Consider the following 16,165-nt stretch of genomic DNA (forward strand, 5'->3'; position numbering starts at 1 on the left):
TCATTGGTTAATATTTGATTATTTCCTTGCTTCATTCTCTGTTGCATTCTTAGTTAAATTAGTTTAGTAATTTTAGCTTTAAAACCTATCACTCCAAATTGTCGGCTGAATAATAAGAAAACGGTAATTACTAATACTTTTAGTCCTTGTGGATACGATATTTTTACTCACCGTAGCTATGCTATTATTCTATAGTTGCGTTTGCATTTGTCGTATTTATAGTTAATTTTGTGACTATCAGTGAGCTCAACTTCTTTTTGGGGCTCCAAATCAAGCAAAATCATAATGGCATCTTCATCAATCAAGCCAAATACATCAAGGAAATGCTCAAGAAATTTAAAATTGAGGACTTGAAACCTCAATCAACACCAATGAGCACTTTAACAAAGCTTGATAAAGATAAATGAGGTAAATGTGTTGACACTAAACTTTATAGGTCTATGATAAGATCATTGTTTTATCTTACCGCAAGTAGACCAGATATAATGTTTAGTGTTTATTTATGCTCTCGATTTCAATCATCTCCTAATGAGTCACATTTACAAGTCATTAAGAGAATTTTTAGGTACCTTAAAGACACTCCAAACTTAGAAATTTGGTATCCCAAAGATTCATCATTTAGTTTGCATGCTTACTCCGATGTAGATTTTGAAGGATGCAAGTTAGATAGAAAAAGCACTTCAGAAACATGTCAATTCTTATGAATCATGTTTGTCTCTTGGTTCTCTAAGAAACAAAATAGTGTAGCTTTGTCCACAACCGAAGCAAAATATATTGCCATAGGCAGTTGTTGTGCTCAAATTCTTTGGATTAAGCAACAATTAGTTGACTATGGAATTGATATGGATCACATTCCTATAACGTGTGATAACACTAGTGCTAGTTACTTTACCAAAAATCTCATCCAACACTTTAGAACAAAGCACATAGAAATAAGACACCATTTCATTAGAGATCATGTGCAAAGAGGTGACATAGTACTAGAGTTTGTAAATACGCTGCATCAACTGGTCGATATTTTTACAAAGCCTTTAGATAAGGAGAGATTTTGGATAATTAGGGGAGAGTTAGGAGAAATGAACATGCCTTCATAAGCTTATTGTATAATCTTTTTGACATTCTTGGACACTTGTTTTGTTCTATGAATGCTTTGTGTACATTACTCGACTATACTTGTAAACTTGTAAATTCATTATTTCTTTTATTTTTTTATTTTTATTTTTATTGTTGAAATGTTGTTACTATGTGATACAATTAAGTTAGATAGTATTTTAAATCATAGATAAAAATTTGAGAATGTCAGTAAATGTACTTTTCACCTTTTGATTACATTCAAGCATATTTTCTTGATTTTCTTGTAGATATTTGTTTAAACATGGTATTATATGGTTTTACATATGTTATCTATTTGTTTTTGTACCTTTTTTCATGTATTTTTTTCAATTTTCTTTTGTTTCTATTTTTATTCTTATGTCTCCAAATGTTTAAGTATTGTGCACTTATTCCCCTAGATTTTCAAGCATGCATTCTTTTTTATATTACAAAAAGGGGGAGAAAAATGCAAATTTTGCAAAATATAATTTTCAACTTAATCTTAAAGCCAAATTCTTTAAGTTGGAAATTTAAATGAAATGACGTCTAAAATATTTTTTTCAAAAAAAGAGCTTATTTGAAAATAATGTTTAAGATAGGGGGAGTTATAAAATTTTTTTCAAAATGTTTTTGTTATATCAAAAAGGGGAGATTGTTAGCTTTAGTTTTTTTTATATAACAAAAAGTATATTAAAAATTTTCTACTTAAATCTGCAAAAATCATTTATAAGTCCTTAAAATTATTTCCAAAGTGTTGGACAAATATATTGTTAAAAGGCCTTGATTAATTTTTTTAACGAGTTTTTAAAGTCTGAAGGACTTCTACCGATACATAGGTGGACAAGTATCGGTAGAACTCAAGATGAAAAGACCTTGAAAAGGCTACAGAATTCTACAGATAGAAATGGGAGTTCAACTGAAACAACCCAGATTTCTATCGATAAAACACACTCTAGTAAGCAAGGTAGTTTTGGCTTGGGACTTCTATCAATACCCTGGTCTGATCCACCGATACAATCAAGTGCTACTGATACCTTGAAGGCTTCTATCGAAACAAGTCAACTCAATAGGCAAAGTTCAGCATCTCCTGCATTTCTACTGATACCTTGAGGACTTCTACTGAAACAAGTCAAGTCAGTAGCCAAAGTTCAATTTCCTCTGCACTTCTACTGATACTTTGATGGGTTCTATCGATACCAAATGAAACCCTCAAAGTTATACCAGTACAAGATAACTTATACCGATAGAACGAGCCCAACAATTATATTTTGGAAAGACTTCTACCGATACAAATTTCCTTCTACCGATACAACGAAGCTGCAAACTACATTTAATGCTGATTTTTATTGCTGCAATGACTCCATTTTGTTTCTAACAGCTACAAACATCCATAATGTTGTTAGAGGACTTAAATACAAGGCCAAGGCTCCTCATTGAAGTCAACAAAGACAAGAAACAAGTGTCAAACTTCCAAGAACTCAATTTTCAATCTTTCTCAATTTTTTTACTAAATATTTCTTGTACACACTTGTGGGTTAAGTTTTCTATCATTCTTTCAAGTGTTGTAACTTTGTGTGAGAGTGCTTAATTGTTGATTATCCACCTTTTAAAGGTATCATCTAATTCATCGTTATTTTTCTCTCATTTGTGAAATGTTAAATGGTTCTATCTTACCTTTGAAAATATAAGGACTTGTAAGATTAAACCTTGTCCTTAAAGGTTCAAATCTAGTGGATTTGAAAAATTCTTAGTTGAGGAAAGCTAAGGTAATGGATGTAGATAATTAAGGTCGAACCACTATAAATACTTGAGTCGTTTTATTTTTTCCCTTTCCCGAAAACATTTTAATACACCAATTCACCTCCCTCTTGGTGTATTTCAATCTCAACACCTCTATTTTAGTTTTGCTCATCAATTTAGAAACTCACAACCCTAAATAAAAAATACTAAAAATAAAAAGAAAACTCTTCAAAAATGCCAAACCACTTGCTTCAACCAAAATAAAAAGAAACCCATAATCAATCATTCGAACAAAACTCATGTAATTTTTTGTCGATTGAGCCCTTTTACAATAACCCATCAAGCGATAGTGGAAAAAAAGATAAAAGGACCAATGACATGTTGGTTCAAAGCATTGTCGATTGATATTTCTAAATTTTGGATTTGAAAAACTCATCTCAATCTTTGTTGGAAGAAGACATAGATGTCGACATTGTATTTCAAAATTTTAGATTTAAAACATCATTGACAACATGATTGGAAGAAATCACCAGTACCAACGCTAGTAATGATAACTAATAGAGATAGGAGAAAAGAGAAATTTGTTTATTTTTAGAAAAAGACAATTTAAAACTTAATATGGTTTTTTATTTGTAAAAACAAGACCTTTATAATATTACATATATTTTATTTTAAAATATAAGTTTGTATATATTTTTTTATTTTTTAAAAAATTAAATAATAAATAATAAGTGTGCACATGAACTATCACGTCAATAAAGTTAACTTTTCTTTTTTATCCATTCATTTTGAATACTTTGACAAACGACATTAGTTCAAAGACTAAAAAAACAAAATGCTTGCTATTTTGTAAATGTTAAAAATTAAATTTATTAAATATTTTATATTTAAGATCAAATTGATAAAATGTATAAACATTAGAAGACTAAAACTGATATTAGACCAATGAAAAAAGCCCACATCAAACTTCTATTAATATTCAAACTGATTGTGACCAAAATAAAAAATAAAAGTTCAGTGACTATTTCTCCTACTTTACCCTATATTTTAAAATCAAAAGACCCATATATTAATCACAAACCAAACCATTATCACCCTTAGAAACTTTTATATTTCAATTAATTAGAAAAGTTTCAGATGAAAAGCACAAGAGATTGAAATACCATTCCACGAATAAGAGTCAATATCCATAATAATCACACTCCTTTTCACCTGAGAAGCATCATGGCAATGAGAAGTCCAAAGTCCCAACATTCCTCCCATGTTCCAACCCTGATCCTCCTCCTAATCAGCCTTCTCAGGCGTTATTTAATAATGATAACGACATACTATGTCAGAGACGGGTAACTCGACTTAATTCTGCAATTTAATTGAACCATAAAACAACCCTAAAGGTACCTCTAGGAAGTTTTCCTAAGCATGTGAATTCCGGGAGTGGACACTTAATGTGCACGCTCCCTAATCACCTCGAGATCCATTTCAGTCGGGTCGGTTGCCTGGATTTCGTAATGGATGCCCTCCAATTCCCTTCGGAACCTGTCCTTTGATGTTGCATAGAGCATCTTGGAACGGATCCTCGAAACAGAAGGAGACCTGCAGAAGAACAAGGTGAAACCAAGGCGATGAGCAGAAAAGCTCCAACGAGTCGATGACAAGAAACTAAAACTAATTCCATGATTTTCACACTCAAAGAACTTGAGTTTCTGAACCTTAAAGAGAAAGCAAAGCAAAATACTTGACTTAATATTACAAAGTTCTGTACTTCAAATGCAGCCCAAATTAATGGAATGGGATTACTTTGCAATTGAAAGAGGAAACTGACCATGCAATAAAAAAGATCTTGCTCTTCTGACAATTCTCGGAAGTCACAAAATCGAAGTCATAAACTGCATAGCGGCAATCACTCTCCGGCAATGAGGCTGCGAAATCATCATAGCTCTCTGTCGGACCTCCAATCTTTTCAACTATGACCTCCTTTTTCTTCTCATCAATCTTGAAGATAACATATCGGAACACCTTCTTCCTCTGCAGTTCCAGGTACGTGCTTTTGCTGTGTTCAGCCACTCCCATGCCCGACGATGCATTTCCCTGAAAAACCAGAAACAAATGCTCAATGTTTAATGGTTACTCCAACCAAAATTGATTAGTATTGACTTCTTATATTAAAGAAAAATCATTCCATTTTTAAGCAAAAAAAGAAAACTTCGTTCAATAAATCCAAAAACCTTAGCTTTGGCATCAAATACATACCCGTATCTGACACTAGAATCTAACATAATTCAACATCCTAATCTAGGTTCAAATCATAATGCCCATGTATTTACAACAAGATAGAGAGCTAGTATTGTAATTGAAGAAGAAAATGCACAATAAAAATGAAAGTGTAAAACAAATCTGATCTAATACGCCACTATTCATGAACTTAAACGTGAAAAACAAATCCAAGAACAGAATCTAAAAGCTAAGATCTAACTAGCCAATGGAAGACTCAATCTTACAAACACAGGAAAAAAAAACCCACTAAACTATAACAAAAATAGAAGCTGCCCATAGAATAAAAATCTCAACTTTGTTTAAGTTTCAACAAGGAAAAACAAAAATCAACTCATTTTTAGCTAAAACAAAGAAACTGAAAAGAACCCAAACTGAACCAGATCTTAATTAATGGAACTGTACAACAAATCTAAGCTAATAATCCATTATTCCATGAACCCAAAAATGCAAGAACTAAAACTAAAAGCTAAGATCTAACTAGCCAATGGAAAATTAATCTTAGAAAAAGTAAAAATAAAATATGAACAAAATAGAAGATACCCATATAATAAAAACCTCAACGTCGTTTAAATTTCAGGGTGGAAAAACAAAATTTCAACTTAATTTAAGCTAAACCAAAGAAAACAAAAAGAACCCAAACTGAATCAGATGTAAAACAACGAAAAGAAAGAGAGACATACTCCTCTAAAAGACATAGTTGCTTCAAATGAAGATATTGGGAGAATGAAGAGAAAAAGAGTTCTTATGGAGAGAAAATAAGGGGAAAAAAGCAGCCACCAAAAAGGAGAAATGGAAAGAAAATTTTTGAAACTATTTTGAATTTTTAATTAAAAAATAAGGATTTTTTATTCTGATTCTTTTGAGATAAATATGGTAATTAAAGCATATCTGTGCGTGTTTTGAGAGGCAAGGAAGGAGGCGCGTGGAGTTCGATTCTTTTCTTACAATGACGCATCATCTTCTTTGCGGAGCTAGCCGTTTATCATTTGGCTTTTCAATCTTTTAATTTCATTTAGGCATAATTGTATAAAAAGCCCACAACCTTTGGGGGTTTTTGGATATATGCCCTTAACCTTTTTTTTTCTGATTTTGGCCCTCAACGTAACAGATTTTTCAAATATCAACCTAGTTGAAACGGTAACCATCAGCAGACCGTTAGTCAATAGCCGGTCAAAAATATTGGTTATGTGGTGTTCCAGTTGACTGATGACGTGGGAGACATTTAAATAATAACGTTGACGTGGCAAAAAAATTAAATAAATTTAATAAACATAAAACAAAAAAAAACCCTAAACCCTCAAATCATCTCAAACCATCAAATTCAAAACTTTCCCCAAATACTAAAATCCCAAATTCGTCAAATTCCCCAAATCGTAAAACCTCCAAATCATGAAATCCCCAAATCTATAACATCCGAAATCTTTATTGAATCCCTAAAATGTTCAACAATTTCCTTTTTGAATCATTGACTGAAGGATTTTTCTACATCCTTAATCCCTTAAACCAAATTGTGAAATCCTTAATCTTTTCAAAAAATTTTATTTTTCTTCATTGTCGTCTAAAATCATGGAATCACATAGTTTGAATATTCAGTCTAGAGGTTGGGTAACACAAGGTTTGAATGGTTCGAAGAAAAAAATCATCATATGCAAATATTATTACTTCATTGCGGAGGGAGTATGTCTACGATGGACCAACAGTAAAATGTCACTGCAATAAGTTAGCTCCAAGAGACACTTCATGGAGTGATTTAAATTCGAGTAGGAGATTTTATGGTTGTTCAGATTTTCAAGTAAGTGAAGATTTTTATTTGCAAATTGAGCATGAGTTCAATTTTGATGATTTCATAAATCTCATAATTTGTTTTGTTTTCAATTTGGATTATTTCAATTTGGTTGAATTGGGGTTTATTTGCAGGACGATGGTTGTGATTTCTTCAAGTGGTACGATGAGAAAATGTGTGACAATGCGACTGACTTACTGCGTCAATTGCGTGACAGTGAACGAAATCTTTTAAAGGATAATTTAGCACTTAGAAAATATGTTATGGATTTGGTTGCATTTGATGGTAACCATAATTGAGGCAGTAGTGTTGTTGACATTGAGGTTGAAGGAGGTATATCAGTTTGTGGTGTTGAAGGAGAAGTAGCATTAAAGAAGAAAATGTTGACCATGAAGCAAAAAATTGAAGTTATCAAAAAAGAGAAGTCAATGTATAAGATATTATTTTCTTACTCTATGTTATGTATTGTATGCATCACCATAGGTTACTTTTTTGCAGTAATGGTAAAAGGCATATGCAGCTAGCAGTTGCAAATATTGATTGAATGTAAAATGATCCAACATATGTTTGTTTATGTTTGGAACTAATGACCAATTTCGGTTGTTTTTTTATGTAATTTAACATTATGCTTCAAAGTAATGACCAATATTGGTTGTTTATGCCTAATTTAATTTAGCTTAGTAAATAATGCAATGACAATAAACATAAGAATAAAAGGACAAATTTGATCATTTAAGCATATGATTTCCCCATTGCAATTTGGATAAATTTACTTTACAAAAGCATATGATTAGCCTATACACCATTCACGTTATACCAGTAAAAAACCAGAATGTGAGTAAGATATACATGAACCATAAAAAAAACCAACATATTGGTTTTCAATAAAACAGAATAACATTCAACATTGGTGTATTCCAAAACCAGAATGTTGTAGGCTCAAAATGTTGTAGGCAAAATACCTTACACCGTCCTTTTTGGATCACGAGCTACCACGAGATGTTTTTTTAAATAAAAAATAGATACAAGATAAATGTTGTAGGCCAAGCTAGTTTTGGCACACATATAACTGGTATATGAGATACAAATAGATAAATGAAATTGTGGCACCCTGGATAAAATGATTTACTTGACAAAGGAACTTCACGGACAGAAAATTGTTGCAATAAGAGAGTTGTGTTGTATTACCTATTTGCAGAAGTTTATGTGCACTGTCATGAAGTGAAGTATGGCATGATTTAGCATACAACATAAAGAAAAGGATAGCATCCCCAGTCTAGAGAAAACACAACAGATATATATAATGAAGCTGCATCTTTTCCATGTAAGATTGCACAAGTTCAATAGCAAGTTATTACTGTGAATTACAAGACAAACAGCAGAAGTCATTCAAAACAAAATAGCGATGATTCACTCATGTTTCTTGCAACTGATTCTTGTGTTTTTAGATGGTCTAGAGGAGCCTTTCGCTTGTTATTTCACGACTTGGGTGTTGAAAATTTTTTTTCACTACAATCTTGGCATGAAGCTGTTGTCATGCTCCTTGTAGTTCTACCAAACTACAAGAGTATTTTATATTAATGTTAAAACAATATACAATGTTAGATCATAGTAAAAGGGAAGAAACTCAGATAAAATGTTTGCTTTCCCTTAGATTTATCTAGGGTAGTTGACCTTTTAATGAGAGATTTCCCTTTTTGTTTGGGTGGTTGTACATCTTGCTGCAAAAAATGGACTATAATCATTGGTCAAACAAAATAAAATAAAAAATTTACTCAATATATATAATTGAAGAACAACACTGTACTTCTTTCGAATTTGTACAAGACCGCTTGTTATGGCCATCTTGGCCACATTGAGTACATATCATGAGTAGGCATTTCCTACTTAAGTGGCCAAGCTTCAATTTTTTTGCTTCATCTTTGGCCATCCACCTATTCTTTTTGGGCCTCCTAAGCATCTTCCTTTCAATAAGAGGTTGCATTGGCTCAATACCAGTTTTTTCCAATCATGTAGCCCATTTATGGGCTATATTAGAATAGAGTAAGGTTTCTTGTAGGTATCAATATGATAACATTCATGCAAATATTCATCTAGTTGAAGCCCTAAGTGATACATGGCAGCACATGCATGGGAACATGGAATCCCACTAATCAGCCAACTTCTACAACTAGATATCCTTTGACTTAGGTCCACTGTATATTGATAAATTCCTTTCCTCAACTCACATTCATTTTCACCATTCCATATCAGTTGTCACTCTACACAGTCCTTCTTGTTGGCATCAAACTTAGCTTTCACCAATGGACCAGAATTTTGCTTCCATACATTACATAACTTCTTTTTTTTTGTACTATCCTAGTCATCATATTGGTCCTAATATGCTCAAGCATTCTAATAAAGCTTTTGAACCCATATTCAATAATTCTTGAATTGAATGCTTTACACAAGTTGTTGTCAACTATATCTGATTTACAAGTAGTCCCCAAAAATGCCCCAAAAATGACCTAGTCTACATCTATGGAGACTTTTTCATCAAATTATCATAAGCATCCTTATCTTTCTTCTCCAGTGCTGAACATAGATTCTCCCACTCCCTCTTATTCGTGTAATTCACAATCTACCAGAAATCACACTCATAAGATTTCCCTAACTTCCTCTCTGACCAATTTGCAAACAAGTGCCTCGCACAATTCCTATGCTCCACCCTTGGCAGTATGTCAGAAATTGCAATCTCAAGGCCCTAATTCAAAATAATGAAACAGATAGATTGATAGAAAAATTTAGTTAAATACAAGTAACATAATAAAAAAAACAATACCAAGCTTAAATTTGCTTATGCACTAACCTTTTGTTGGTTATTAATAATTGTGTACCCATACCCATCTTCCAAGCCCAAATCAGTTGATAGGAGACTGAGAAACCAGGATCAGTGCACTCCACTTCAACCACAGCCCATGCAATAGGGAACATCTGGTTGTTTGCATCCTTTCCAACAGCTGTGAGAATTTCACTCTTAAATGGGCCTTTTAGGAAGCAACCATCTAGCCCAATAAGTGGCCTACACCCCGCTTTCCAGCCTCTCTTTAGTGCATCAAAACACACATAATACATCTTAAAATGAGGAACAAAGTTTGTTGTCACCCTTTGAACAACCACCTTTATTGTGCTTCCTGGCATATTTGACCTTAATTCATGAGCATAGTCCCATAATAGGCCAAATTCCTCATTATGATTCCTAATAATTTTCTCCTTCATTATTTTCTTTGATCTATAGCAACAGTTAATGGTCACATTTATATGCATCTCAAAAGCACATCTTCTTTGAATTTCCCTCAGCTTCATCTTAGGGTGATCCTTGATAGTTACTTGAAAATGTTGGGCAATCATAGCAACAATCATCATTTTGTTCTTAAAACTAATCGAACAATGGTGCTCATCTTGAAACATCTTTATTTACAAGCATTTCACAACAAGACTGTAGCTAGTTCTAATTCTCCATGGGCAATTAGGGGAAGCAATGCACCTTACAACAACCCTTTTTTGTTTATTTTTAATAAACTTCAGTTGTCTTCAACATTTTTTGGAGTACTTTTGAATTGCGCTCTTAAACTGTTTGTCATCATTAAACAACATTCCCAAACTAAATTTTAACTTATCACTGTATAAGGGAAACTTGTTCCTCATTCTCTCACTATCTTCATGTTCTTCATCTTCATCGAACCCAACCAAGCTTCCATGTTCATCTGAGTCCCATACCTCAGTCTCATTCCCATCCTCCTCTTCTCTAATACTTGCAGCAGTAACATTATCCACTTCATCTGATGTTGCAAAATCACTAGCATATTCATCAGCAGCAACTTCACTATCATTATCCTCTCCAACAGTAGACCCTAAACTAATCTGCCCACCACTTTCCACACTACCATACTCATCTACCTCAATACCAGTAACAGACACACCCTCCCCATCAGCTTGTACCCCTCTTACATCATCCTCTCCAACAGATTCTACTCTTTCTAGATCACCTTCACCATCAGATTCTACCCCTTCATCATCACCCTCCCCATCAATTTCTACCCTTTTAACATCACCCTCCCCAACAGTCAATAGAAACATTTCGCCTACAATTATAGGGTTATCAACCTCATGTTCAACATATAGGTCAATCTCTTTAAACTTGACCTAAAGTCTAACATAGCTATAGTGGAAGTGTCATCATAAATCACCTTTAAATTATTTTGTAACCCTACTGTACCAGACTCATGAAAATATATTAACATGACAATGTTAAACCTTAACCCAATTTTCACTATTTTACATAATTCAAATTAAGATATTGTGTCTAGGTCCTCTTTAAGCCTAATCACTTTCCCACCTACATATCTAACATGTGGGTCCTTTACAAAGTGCCCACCCACGTTTAAAATAATATAATATTCCTCATCTGATGATATCTGTAAAGAATAAACAAACAATTTTCTAAGCAAAAAACATAAAAAAAAACTCACTACCTACATTGGGACCACTTCTTTGAATACAATACAAAATAGTAACACGTGTCTACAATTTTAACATCTTTTTGCTTGGGTAACAAAAATAACAACATCAGGACCACTGTCGCATACAAATCGACAAAACAAACCCTACATTATGGCACTGAAATTGCAATAATAAATCACAAATAACCAACAAACCAAACCAAAAATAGAATTTATTTTCCCAACAAACTAAATAAGAAAGCACCTAACTCTCGATTTTGGGTTACAGAAACTACTCACAATTGTTGAAGCTTTTTTGTTCCTAAAAGTTTTAGGGATTCAACTATTTGGTTTGTAAAAGTTTTAGGGATTTCAAGAATATTTCGAAATGATAACGATTTAAGGATTTTAAGATTTTAGGGATTCAACGAAGATTTCAGTTGTTATGGTTTTGGGGATTTCACGATTTAAGAGTTTCACAATTTGGGGAATTTGACGAGTTGGGGATTTTAAAATTTGGGAAAAAAGTTTTGAATTTAGGGTTTGAGATGATTCGAGGGATTTAGGGTTTTTTATGTTTATTAAATTTGTTTAATTTTTTTGCCATGTTAGCGTTATTATTTAAATGTCTGCCACATCATCAGTCAACTGGAACGCCACATAGACCAATTTTTTTAACCGGCTATTGACTAACGGTCAACTGATGGTTACCGTTTCAATTGGGTTGATGTCTGAAAAATCCGTTACGTTGAGGGCCGAAATCAGAAAAAAAAAAGTTAGGAGCATATATACAAAAGCCCCTAAAAATTGAGGACTGTTTTTGCAATTATGTCTTTCATTTATGAAATTTAAAAGGGGATTTTTAAATAAAAATCTTATGGTACATTTTCTTTTCTTCTAAATATCAATTTGTTTAACATTTCACTTTTTTTCTACCCAACAAAAATAATATCATTTGTATTCAAATGAAACATATTCAGGGTGGGTTTGGATGGGCAGTGGGATGCGGTGTAATGCGTTTAGCTTATTTTTTTGTCTCACACTATAATATCGCTACAGTATCTAATCTCACCATCACCGTTGTTCTTACACTTGCTGTAGGTAAATGCACCACCCATCCAAATCCACCCTAAATATGTTTTATTTGAATAAAAAAATCAAATTATATTAGCTCCTTGTGGTGAGATTAAAAACAACAATGACGGTAAGATTAGATATTATAGCAATAAGATTTAAACAAATGGTAGAATTAGTATTTAGATTCAAACGTAGTTGTAACGATGTAATGGCAATAAAAATGACTATTATAGACATTAGTTTAAATATTCTTATAATATAAAAAATAATTAAAATTCATATCTATACTAAATAATAAAATATAAATTACAATTATATTTTTAAATTTATAATTAAAAACATTAATATCATATTTATTTTTTTAAAAATACGAGCATTATATAATAACATAATTTATAATATATTTCCTTTTTTAAAGAATATATTTACTTTTTATAATTATTAAATTTAAATTTAAATTTATATTTATATAAGATGTTTAATTTGTAAAAAAACTCATGTTTTTATAACTATTATTTAGGCTTTTTTACCTATATAATACAAATTAAAAAAAATTAAATATTGAAATGGTATGTCAATACCATTATTTACCAAAACAGTATGTTTGAAATTATACCAAGGGGTGAGGGGAGAGAGATGGGCGGCACCCATTTTATTTCTGACACAATAATTGAAACATCATCACAAAATGATGTGCTCTTAAAAAAAATTAGAGGGTGGAAGGGAAGAGATGGGCAGCACCAATATAACAAAAATACAATACAATTTATTATATGAATACAAGTAATAGTAAAAGGTAATAGTAAAATAAAGTGGTGTTGGGACTTGTTGCTACAGGGGTGGCTGGCCGAGCATCGGTGACATAAGGCTGGTGGAGGGCTGACAACAGGCGGCACCACTAGTAATGTGACCACTCGATCACAAGGCTGTAAAAAAAATTAGATGTTATTTTTTATAATTTATGCATGCATATATATAAGACCGGTTGGATTGAAAGAAGAAAAAAAAGTTAAGTCTGGCTGAAAAAGTTAAAGTTCTTCACCTAATGAAGTGGAATCTTCATCCGGCTCCACATCAACTAACTCAGCAAACAACTGAATTGGATCAGTTTGCCGACTTCGATCCCAGCAATGAAGTGCGACTATTGTCTCCATGTTCTCATCGTCTACAAATTCCATCTCGGTGAAATTTTTGGGATCTGTTGAAATTAGAAATTTGTAGAATAGTCTCGAGATCCTCCTCCGACAATGTCTAACAATTTTTGCACTGATCCTCTCTTTCATATCATCAACCGAGACATTTCTATTAAATCTCATTGCTATTTGTTAGCGACATTCCAATATACATTCAACTGTTGTTGTCAAAATTTCTCCATCGAAATAAAAGCATATGAAAAATTGATTATCCATATTCAATAATAAATATATAAAAATAATTAAATTTATAAATATTTTATTTAAAAAACTGGAAAAAATTCATAGATATAATAACCTTGAATCCTTCTCTGCTTTCTCCTCTTCTACAACCAAATTTGTTTCCCTTATACTCTTATCCTTCAAAAATGTTAAGAAAACATTGTATTTAAAAGGTTTAAAATCCATTGTCGCCTCTCTCACAGCCTCCACCAATGTCGCCTCTCTCTCACCCTCCACTGCCACTAATGTCGCCTCTCTCTCACCCTCCACTTGCCCAATGCCGCCTCTTTCTCACCCTTCTCCATTTAGACCATATTCTTGCACCAGAAAATACTAATATCACCCATCTCTTTCCCTCCACCCTTAAAAAATATTTTTTATACTGGTGCTGCTCATCTCTCTCCCTCGACCCTCAAAAAATAATTTTTGTTATACTGGTTCCACCCATCTCTCCCTCTCCACCCTTAATTTTTTTTTTTAAAAACACATTATTTTGTAATGATATTTCAATTATTGTGTCAGAAATAAAATGTGTGCCGCTCATCTCTCTCTCTCCACCCCTTGGTACTGTTTCAAACATATCATTTTGGTAAATAATGATATTGGCATATCATTTAAGTATTTAATTTTTTATTTGTATTATACAGGTATAGACTTGTCTATAGGTCGGACCACTTGGCTCTACCCGAAGTCCCATTCGAAAAATAGGAGGGTTTGGTAAAAATATAGGCCCGAAAAATGAGATTGGGCAAAAAAAATAAGACCCATTTAGAAAACAGGTTGGGCCTCAAGTAAGGCTTTTTTGGCCTGAGTCTGGCCCGACCTGAATATGAAAAAAAATTGTTATTGTTTTTTTGCTGTTTTTTTATTATTTTCTTGCTACTTTCTTATTGTTTTTTCATTATTTTGTTACCATTTCACAATTATGTTGCTACTATTTTGTTGTTAGTATTTGGATATTGTATAACTCTTATTTTATTGTTAATTTTGTTACTATTTTAAAGGCATTTCATATTTGCTTGTTAAGTTGTATTTATCTTTGGGTGGGTTTGGATGGGCGATGGGGTGCGGTGCGATACGTTTAGCTTACTTTTTTGTCTCACGCTATAATATCTAATCTCACCGCCACTGTTGTTTTTACACTAACCGCAGGTAAACGCACTGCCCATCCAAACCCACCTTTAGTTTAGGTATACATTTTTTTTTCTAAATTTATTTTCAATTTTTGAGAAACATTTATTTTAATATTTTTAGTATTTTTGATGTCCCATATTTTGAAAAAATATATAAAAAAATTTAATACGGGCAAGACATATTGGGCCCAGGTTTTAGCATTTTTATTCGGGTTAAGCTAGGGCAATTTACACAAAAAAGACATTTTTTTAAAAAATTACCGAATTGGGCCTATTATTTAATTATTTACCAGAATGGTCCATTTTCTGGCAAATCGCGTCCACGTCAGCGCGATGTCAGAGAACGCGCCAGCAAATCGTGGCTACGTCAGCGCACTTTGCTGACATCGTAACAAATCGCTCCCTCTAGGACGCGATTTGCTGCCACGTCAGCAAAGCGCGCTGACGTGGCCGCGATTTTCCCCGCGCGTGAACAGTGCAACGGTAAAAAATTTGACCGTTGCCCCCCAACGGTAAAAAAAAACTATAAATACCCCCACCCTCTTTTTTTCACAAACTAATCCTCTCTCAAATTTCCTCTCAATTTCCTTCCAAAATTCTCTCAAATCCATACTTAATTTCAATTTTCTCTCAAGTTCCTCTTAAATTTCTCTTAACTCTCTTTTTTTAAATAATTTTAAATAATTTTAATTTTTTTAAACCGTGAAAAATTTCACGATTTCAACAATGGCCGGAGAATTGACTCTTCTTGATAAGCATCACATATCGGTGGAACAAATGAAAATGGTAAGTGTTAAATTTAATTTTTAAATATTATTTAAGAATTTTTTTATTTATGCATTTTTAGATAATTATTAATTTATTATTTGTTATAAAAGTCTTTAGATCGGGTATTGGAATGCACAATCCGGAATATGCATGGTCCACCATCACCGTTGGTAGAGAACTACCTGCGGGAAGCAGGTTTTTGGCACGTGGTGGCGGTAGGCTGGGGATGCAAGGTGGACGCGAAACTAATCAGTGCGTTGATCGAGAGGTGGAGACCCGAGTCCATCTTCCATGTGGAGAGTGCACTATCACTCTAGAAGATGTCAGTCTGCAATTGGGATTGCCGGTGGACGGGTACCCAGTCACCAGATCTGCCCAATCTAGCGATTGGGGGCGGTGTTC

The 16,165-nt window shown here is 33.0% G+C and overlaps 1 protein-coding gene across 2 annotated transcripts; it reads right to left on the reverse strand.

The window, feature by feature from the left end:
* Positions 1-3,920: 3,920 nt before the first annotated feature.
* On the reverse strand, positions 3,921-6,102 carry LOC107891896 (actin-depolymerizing factor). 2 transcript variants are annotated; one of them, XM_016816824.2, is made up of 4 exons: positions 5,787-6,102; positions 4,655-4,920; positions 4,231-4,425; positions 3,921-4,125 (listed from the first exon to the last, which is right to left on the reverse strand). In XM_016816824.2, exons 1-3 carry the CDS (start codon positions 5,799-5,801, stop codon positions 4,275-4,277), a joined length of 432 nt encoding a protein of 143 aa, XP_016672313.1. In that variant the 5' UTR covers positions 5,802-6,102; the 3' UTR covers positions 3,921-4,125; positions 4,231-4,274. The 2 variants fall into 2 exon arrangements, with proteins under 2 accessions (XP_016672313.1, XP_016672312.1); XM_016816823.2 differs by having other exon boundaries at positions 3,921-4,425.
* Positions 6,103-16,165: the final 10,063 nt, after the last annotated feature.

Source organism: Gossypium hirsutum, chromosome D09, assembly GCF_007990345.1.
Source record: "Gossypium hirsutum isolate 1008001.06 chromosome D09, Gossypium_hirsutum_v2.1, whole genome shotgun sequence".
In the NCBI taxonomy this organism is placed as follows: domain Eukaryota; kingdom Viridiplantae; phylum Streptophyta; class Magnoliopsida; order Malvales; family Malvaceae; genus Gossypium; species Gossypium hirsutum.

Bases quoted from the DNA above. Each gene is read 5' to 3' on its own strand.
- LOC107891896 (XM_016816824.2), bottom strand. The intron at 4,426-4,654 runs GTCAGTTTCCTC...GTTCTTCTGCAG, and splicing joins AAGATCTTTTTTATTGCATG to GTCTCCTTCTGTTTCGAGGA.